This window comes from Anoplopoma fimbria, chromosome 23 (genome assembly GCF_027596085.1).
Source record: "Anoplopoma fimbria isolate UVic2021 breed Golden Eagle Sablefish chromosome 23, Afim_UVic_2022, whole genome shotgun sequence".
Taxonomy (NCBI): Eukaryota; Metazoa; Chordata; class Actinopteri; order Perciformes; family Anoplopomatidae; genus Anoplopoma; species Anoplopoma fimbria.
This window is the reverse complement of record NC_072471.1, coordinates 10,372,849-10,380,916: the sequence shown is the minus strand read 5'-3', so window position 1 is coordinate 10,380,916 and position 8,068 is coordinate 10,372,849. Positions and strand designations below refer to the sequence as shown.

General features: G+C 42.1%; 1 protein-coding gene across 1 annotated transcript; it reads left to right on the top strand.

Moving 5' to 3' along the window:
• The first annotated feature begins 1,563 nt into the window (after positions 1 to 1,563).
• si:dkey-14d8.1 (zinc finger protein 354C) lies at positions 1,564 to 8,068 on the top strand. The gene is made up of 7 exons (XM_054624719.1): positions 1,564 to 1,767; positions 3,356 to 3,564; positions 4,097 to 4,189; positions 4,323 to 4,415; positions 4,679 to 4,789; positions 5,098 to 5,221; positions 5,344 to 8,068. The coding sequence occupies exons 1-7, from the start codon at positions 1,743 to 1,745 to the stop codon at positions 7,053 to 7,055; spliced, it is 2,367 nt and encodes a 788-aa protein (XP_054480694.1). The 5' UTR covers positions 1,564 to 1,742; the 3' UTR covers positions 7,056 to 8,068.

The following is an 8,068-nucleotide window of genomic DNA, read 5'->3' as shown; positions in this document are numbered from 1 at the left end:
TTACAAACACGACTGATGTCGGCAGATCCCTATGAATCAACAGGCTAAGAATCTTTCCAAACCGCAGGCCATGTAGCTTCCTCTGCAGAGGATGGTTAGTATTTCAATAATCGTTTTCTGTATTTTAATGATTGACATCCAAAACACATCATTGAAATGTAGGAAGATATACCTTTTATTAAAATGTTGTCATGTTTTAGACCAGGTCTACAATTATGTTTTCTTGTCTTTCTGGTGACCAATTTGTATAATTTGAATGTCTGTGTTTTGTGAAAATGTGTATTTGTATCGTATTTGAGATATTTAAGTTATTTTGTTACAACATACACCACTTACAAAATGTAGTTAACTTTTTCTACAATTATAATGTCGCAAAAAAATTATAGATAAATTCAAGTCACGACTGTAAGAAAACTGAACATTCAGTGAAAACACATTAGGACCCTGAATTAACCAAATCAGCATTGTAAATGGTTACAATGGTGATTTGGTCAATGTCCTTTAATATGAAATGTTTACATTATTTAGTCTACCCACTGCAAATGGCCTATGAACAAAATAATGTTTGTATTATATGTATGTTTTGTGATGATTTGTCAACAATGTAAAAATATATACGGTATATATTGGTACATCATATTAATGTTGTCAGCAAAACGTCAAATCTGAACGTGTCCTTGACATCCTTTTAATTAAAAGAATAGAGTAACAATACACAATAATTCTTAAAAAAGAGGAAAAAAAAGAACTTTAAGTTTCGATAACTTGACAAAAAGGGCCTTGATAAAAGGCGTCCTTTCTTGGTTTTTGAAGTGACATGTTTGGGCATATATAGATCTCAGAACAGAGATCAAACATTCACATATTCATTGTCAGGTCATATACTCTGTTCTCCATTAAGAAGTTTGACGTCATTTCAAAGACTATGATCAAGGACCAAGATGCATTTTTTCATTGCCATGGTTATTGATTGCACAAATGACAATAGCATCAATAAAATGTTTTGGTGATGGTATAACTGCATTTGTGTTTGTTATGCATCACAAGGAGCAATGCTTTTGAGCTGGATCTTGTGGTACTAAATCTCCTTTTCATTTGACTACAGTTTTGAGGTCTTATTCTCAGTGTAACTTTATTTAGACATGTAGAAGGAATGAGTGAATACAGTAAACCCCTCAACATGTCAAATGCATTGAATGTGTCGTAACTCAGCTGTGTTGTTCATTCTGTATATTATTATATTATCCTCTGTTGCTCTCCCTAAGGTTACTTCCTTTTTTTTCCACCGTTAAAGGTTTTTTCTGGGGGACTTTTTCCTGTACTGATGCGAGGGTCCTGGGACAGAGGATTTAATTTGTATACAGATCATAAAACCCTCTGGAGGCAAACTTACATTTAAATTAAATTGAAAATATCATTATTATAGTTCAAATACACTATGAACCAAGTCATTACCCTCATAATGCATATGGGAAACAGCTTGTATGTGTTTTTTGCGCCTTCACAGCAAATTCAAAACTGTGCTTTTATTTTTTATACGAACTTCCGCCGGAAGCACTCAGGCTTTTGTTTTGGAAAGCCGCTACCAAGCGGTCGCCATTATTCTTCCTGGCTTGACTGTCGGGAGAAAGACGGATATGTACTTTTAAACATTATATTGCCGGGTAAACCGCAACATTGTTGGCCCATTTGTGCAGTCGATTGATCAACGCATGAATTAGCCACACAACCTGGCCCCCAGAATGGAGAAACGGTCTGATAGCGCAGGTAAGTTGCTAAGCTAACGTTAGCATGCTAACAGTAGCTGCCGCTGAGAACGGCGGTCGGAAAATGAGCTGCCGTAAACCGACGGCTTGCGTTCAATCACAAGTCAAAGTGCGTGTTTTCAAAAGTCTGTTAGGTTATTTTTGGCGATGTTTGGTGGAGTAGCTAGCCGAAAGCTTAAGCAGGGACAGTCCAGGCGGCTTGGTTTTTAAATGAACCCCGTCCTCCCCTCCGGATGTCCTGGTCGACGGCTCCATCTCGTTACATGGGAACGGCGTTACCGCGGTAACGGTAAACAGACCGTCCACCGAACGTTCGGATGGAACGCTGCGAACGTTACACTTTGGCGCTCATTCTCTCCACGACTTCGCGTGCACACGCTAACGTGCACACTTTCGACCCATCTGTCCAGCTTATCTGCAGTAATGAAAGCGCGGTTTAGCACTGCAGCGCCCCCTGCAGCGTGTTGGCGGTAGTGTGTATCAAACAGCCATTGCTGCTGATAGAGGGGGAGATTTACATTGTAGTTGCAAATCTGCATTGAAAACAGAAACATGGCATGAAACACAAAGCACATAGACACACCAAGTTCAAAATAGAAACAAGTTAAATAGAGTATACAAGTTAAAGCTAATAAAAATGTATATACAGTATCAGTCAAAAGTTTGGACACACCTTCTCATTCAATGGTTTTTCTTTATTTTTTTTTTATTTTTTTTTCTACATTGTAGATTAATATTGAAGACATCCAAACTATGAAGGAACACATATGGAATTATGTGGTAAACAAACAAATGCTCAACAAACCAGAATATGTTTTATATTTTAGATTCTTCAAAGTAGTTGAATGAGAAGGTGTGTCCAAACTTTTGACTGGTACTGTATGTGCTGATGCGCCCTCTTGCACATGCAAATTAGTAATAGGCAGAGATTATAAAAACATTTTAATATCTGTTAGTTTTGGTTAAAAAAAATGGAGCCAGAACGGGAGATCTAAAACACTGTATGTCGGGGATGGGAGCACCCACACTGTTCATTCTCTGACACACCTTTTTGTTTAGTATCAGTGATTTTTGCTGCAGGTATTCCACACACTATTTAGGACATTATACAGTTTTGCAGTTAGAATACCAAAAGATAGATAAAAAGCAATGTAAGAATAACTGTTTAAATAAAGATCTATAAAACAGAACTGTCGACAAACTTCCTTGTAGCATTTAATTTAACTCTCTGTATTCGTATCAGTTCGCTGCACTTATTGAATTCGTATTCGTTTATTGCACTTATCCTATTCGTAGTAGTTTGTAGCACTTATTATATTCGTATTAGTCTGTTGCAATTATTGTTTTCGTAGTAATTTGCCTCTGCACTATACTTTTGCTCTGGTTTATGCTTTTAGATGCTTGTTTAAGAAAGGAGATGCACTTATGACTTCTGGTGACTAGTAGTTCTCTTGAATACCTATGTTGAATACACTTCCTGTAAGTCGCTTTGGATAAAAGCGTCTGCTAAATGACTGTAATGTAATGTAATGTAAACTAAAAGACATGCTGCACAATACTTCATAACTTTTTTGTTCTGTTCCACACAGGTGTTGGAGGTTCCCTTCCCCTGTCCTCCCTCCGCTTGATGGCTTCCCCTCTGCAGCTGACATACTCGTACATATGGCAGGTCATACGGCAGAGAAACGTGAAGCAGTACGGCAAAGTGGAGGAGTTTGTGACCATGGTGACGCAGACCGTTCCTGAGCTCATAAGCTTCAAGCAGACTGCCCAGCTCGTCTTGGGGTTGAGAGCAAGGGTGAGATTTTTATCATCTAATGTGTGTGTGTGTGTGTGTGTGTGTGTTCATCAAACAGATGACTAACATTTATGTTCACAGCCGATATGCCACATACCTCCACCACGGTGAGCCTGTTCTGCAGTGTGATATCTTTAAGCTTGTAAAAAGGGCATTCATTACTCAAAATTTCTCCCTCAAGGTTGCTGAACAACAAAGTGGATGGTCACACTGCACCATGTTGACGAGCTCCATATGTTTCCTATTACAAACCACACACACACATCAAGAACAAAAAGAGTGTTTGAAGTTAAAGCTTCCATTCTGGTATTTTTTTAATGAAATTGTCAACGTCATTCACTTTGCAGAATCTGTGCTTTCAGAATGTTCATCTTTGATAGAGTTTTAAAAGTTTCAATTATCTCAAAAAATATCTCAAAAATATTTGATAAAGCAGATAACTGCAATTCTACTTTCTGTTCATTTGAAGTTTGCTTTGTCTGATTTATGATATGGTTTGTCTTAAGACTATAACCTGTATTTTCTTCTCTAGATCATTTTGGATTTGCTTCACAAAGACGGACCACCAGATTCCAGGGCGATTCAAACTCTCATAAATAAGTTGAAGGTCTCTTCATCTTTAGGGGTAAGAAGGGGAACTTTTTTCCTGACAAACGTACAGCTGTACCTGTTTAAACTCTGCTGCCATTTACTTGTATTCAACACACTAGACTCTAGAATCCTAATGTGTGAATTAAGTATTAACTGTTACGTTACAGAAGGATGCAGAAGTGGAGAAATCGCAAACAAACTTCATGGTGCTGGTCCAGAATCTGCTTAAAAACCCTGCTGAAAGGAAGCGCTTCTTCCAGGTACCCGCATCTTTCATCATCATTATTACTTTCTTTTTATTTCAAATGGTGTGCATTTATTTTAATGCTCTGCATCTGTCTTACTGTGGTTGTTGGTTGTCATTGCACCAAAGCCATTTTTCTGTTTGAAATACACACTTGCAGCTCATTAAGATGTAGAACACAGAGCATGTGGAGATATAGCACATTCAATTCCTTTATCTCTCTTCAACAACGTTTCAGTGACGATGACGTTAAACTCAAACACATTTCTCTCCCCACAGGACGTGTTCCCTGTTCAGTACGGCACAAAGTTTGATACAGCTCTACAGGCTCTCACTGCTGGTCTGGTTTGCAAGCTGGAGCAAGTTCTTCCTGTTCCCAATCTCTCCCAGGTATGTGCATGTACATTTTGACATAAACTCCTAATAACATAACAGCAAGGCGGGCAACTGTTTGGAGACAGGAAGTAGCTTTTATCTGATTGACCCCCATTCAGTGGCAAAATGCCTCCGAGCTCCACATGGGTTTTTGTGCTTGATATTTATGAGGACCAAAGCAAAATTGAATGAAATTCTTCTTGGAGTATATTCTGTATATCAGACCATGAAGACATATAAAAACAATATCCAACCTAAGAGGTAAAAATAAATCGATACTGTTAACTCATTCATTGTTTCCATTTCCTGGCTCCCTACCTCAGCTTGGTGCCATGATCTCAGCGGAGCCCTCTGTCCTGGAGGCATGTGGAGGCTTCATCCCCGACACCGGGGACCTGAAGACTCTCCTCTTGCACCAGCAGGCCAAGGGACTCCTTGGTGCTAAAGGTATACTTAAGGTTGTTCGTATGAACATGTGATGAAACAGTGAAAGAAAAGGGAAAATCATACATTTTTGATAATTTAATACAGTGAAAATGAATTTGACAAAGCCTTATCCATTTGTGCAGCAACAATCTCGTCCTCGGTGGGAAACTGTGTGCTCTCTTCACTGGCATTCCGGCCCAAACCAGTAGAGCCACCTCCACCACCACCACCACCACCAGCACCACCAGCGCCACCAGAATCACCAAAGCGACCAGAGGTCACAGAAACCAGCCCGGCCTCCCTGAGTGACCCTGAAGACCTGGGAGTGATGTCGGACGACCCTGACAGCCCAGCAGACCCAGCCGCTGGATCACAGGGGAAAGGACAATATGTTCATAAATCAGCTGATGACAGTGCCGAAAAGGAAAAGAGTGGCACAGCAGCAGCTCAGTTGGAGAGTTTGGTGCAAGAGAAAAGTTGTACACAGGAACAGCCTGCCACAACTCTACAAAGCCCAGAGGAAAGAGCAGCGCCAGAAGCGGCAGATAAACCAGAGTCACAGCAGCCTCCCTTGAAGTCGATCCCTTTCCGGATGGTTCAAATGCCCATCAAACCCGCCTCCACCGTACAGAATGCAGGCAATGCAGGAACAAAAGACGGCCAGAAGCCTCAGACCACGCGGGTCACGCTGCATCAGTGGGTGTCACAGATTGCCACCAACTCCCTCTCGCTCCCAGCCCTGCCGCCACTTCCCCCAGCCAGGTTCAGCTCAGGGGACGACATGAAGCCCAGCATCAGAAGGAAAAAGCAGATCAGGCCTCCAGCCGACAGATTCACCTGCAGCGTGTGCGATAAGAGCTTCCCTTATCAGTCCAAGCTCATGGACCACGAGCGCATTCACACGGGAGAGAAGCCTTTCGCGTGCCCGGCATGCAACAAAAGCTTCAGAACACAGGCGTTCCTCAACAACCACCTGAAGACCCACAGCACGGCGCGTCCCTACGCGTGCGGCCAGTGCGGGAAGTGTTTCAACAAGTTGCAGAGCTTGACCAAGCACATGCTGGCCCACAGCGGCCAAAAGCCCTTCTACTGCAACATCTGCAACAAGGGCTTCACGCAGTCCACCTACTTCAAAAGACACATGGAGTGCCACACGAGCCAGATGACGTTCCCCTGCAAGCACTGCAGCAAAAGCTTCCCGACGGCTTTCAAGCTGTCCAACCACGAGCGCTGGCACACCAGAGATCGCCCTCACATGTGCGAGCGCTGCGGGAAGAGGTTCCTCGTCCCCAGCTTGCTGAAGAGACACATGGGCTACCACATCGGCGACCGCCAGTACCTCTGCTCCCAGTGCGGGAAGACCTTCGTCTATTTGTCCGACCTGAAGAGGCACCAGCAAGACCACGTGCCCAAAGCCAAGATCCCGTGCCCTGTGTGCCAAAAGAAGTTCTCCAGCAAGTACTGCCTGAGGGTCCACTTGAGGATCCACACCCGAGAGAGGCCCTACCGGTGCTCCATCTGCGAAAAGACCTTCACTCAGGTCGGGAATCTGAAGGTCCACATCCGGTTGCACACCAACGAGCGCCCGTTCAGCTGCGACGTGTGCGGGAAGACCTACAAGTTGGCGTCCCATCTGAACGTCCACAAAAGGACTCACACGTGCAAGAAGCCCTGGACGTGCGACACGTGCGGGAAGGGATTCTCCGTCCCGGGCCTTCTGAAGAAGCACGAGCAGCTGCACGTGCGGGAAGCCAACCCTGACTTCTCTCTGAAACGGAGACACAGGGGCAAGCACAAGAAGCACTCGCTCAAGAGGAAGTATGATGAGGAAGACGAGGGCAGCGATGATTATTAATCAAAGAAACACGATTTGTATGAAATAAGGATGCTCAGGGCTGATGCTGATCACTGATGTAATCCAATTCAGATAGCTACTGCCGAAATGACCCTGTGGAGCGTGTCATTCTCAAAGTTTCCCGAGTTATTTCTAGGTTGTGTTAGCTTGTGGTGGAGATCAGGTCACCATGACGGTCTGGGTAGTGAAAACACATTTAGAATGATGTTAGAATCATTCTTTTTCTGATCACCAGTTTTAAAGACAACCCATTTAAGTTATAATTTGATTTATGATTGGTGGCCTGCTCCGGTCATTATCCAGCCAACTGGAGCATCTCAACTAATCAGTGCTGTTTTTCATGTAATAAGGTGATGTGACGACATTAGTTTGGGAAATTAAGTTACCCCGAGCTGTCGCATTTTGAGAGACATAAGATCATTTCCTGATTCGTTTTGGAGTTGTTAATTATTGGTGATCATTGTAATTACAAAATAAAACTATGATAGTTTAAAAGAAATGTTATTTTCTAAACATAGTGCTACCTGAATGTAGCCAACATTTAAACAATGTCCATCATGTTAACCAACAATACAAGTATTTCAATGCATGTGACTTTAGATAGTTTGTCTGCTATGTAACAAAATATTGTAGTGTCTCTAGGAAACATTTTATCTTTGTTACCATGTCCTTGTGGAAAAACTACCTTTACCCCTCTCTCTCTCTCTCTCTTTTTATGTAACCCTAAACTGTAAACCTTACAATTACTCTGCTTTTGTTTGAGAGTGAAAATAGGCTGATTTGTGTTTATTAGGATTTCACTTTTTTCAAGCCTTAGATGCTGTGTTATTGCTGTAATGGTGTTGAAAATATGAATTTTCATTTAGCTTGGACACAGTAAACATTATGCAAATGTGTGATGAGGTTGTGCTGTGAGTCTTATCTCCCCCATTACTTCTACTATTGTGAGCTGCCATGTATACAAGCCATTAGGCATTATAACTGTTTTTGATGTTTTTCAGAAAAATAAATAA

Excerpts from the sequence above, each read along its gene's own strand:
- si:dkey-14d8.1 (XM_054624719.1), top strand. The coding sequence starts at position 1,743 with ATGGAGAAACGGTCTGATAGCGCAG. Across the intron at positions 4,190-4,322 it reads AGGTCTCTTCATCTTTAGGG|AAGGATGCAGAAGTGGAGAA; the intron begins GTAAGAAGGGGA and ends GTTACGTTACAG. Across the intron at positions 4,790-5,097 it reads CTGTTCCCAATCTCTCCCAG|CTTGGTGCCATGATCTCAGC; the intron begins GTATGTGCATGT and ends TCCCTACCTCAG.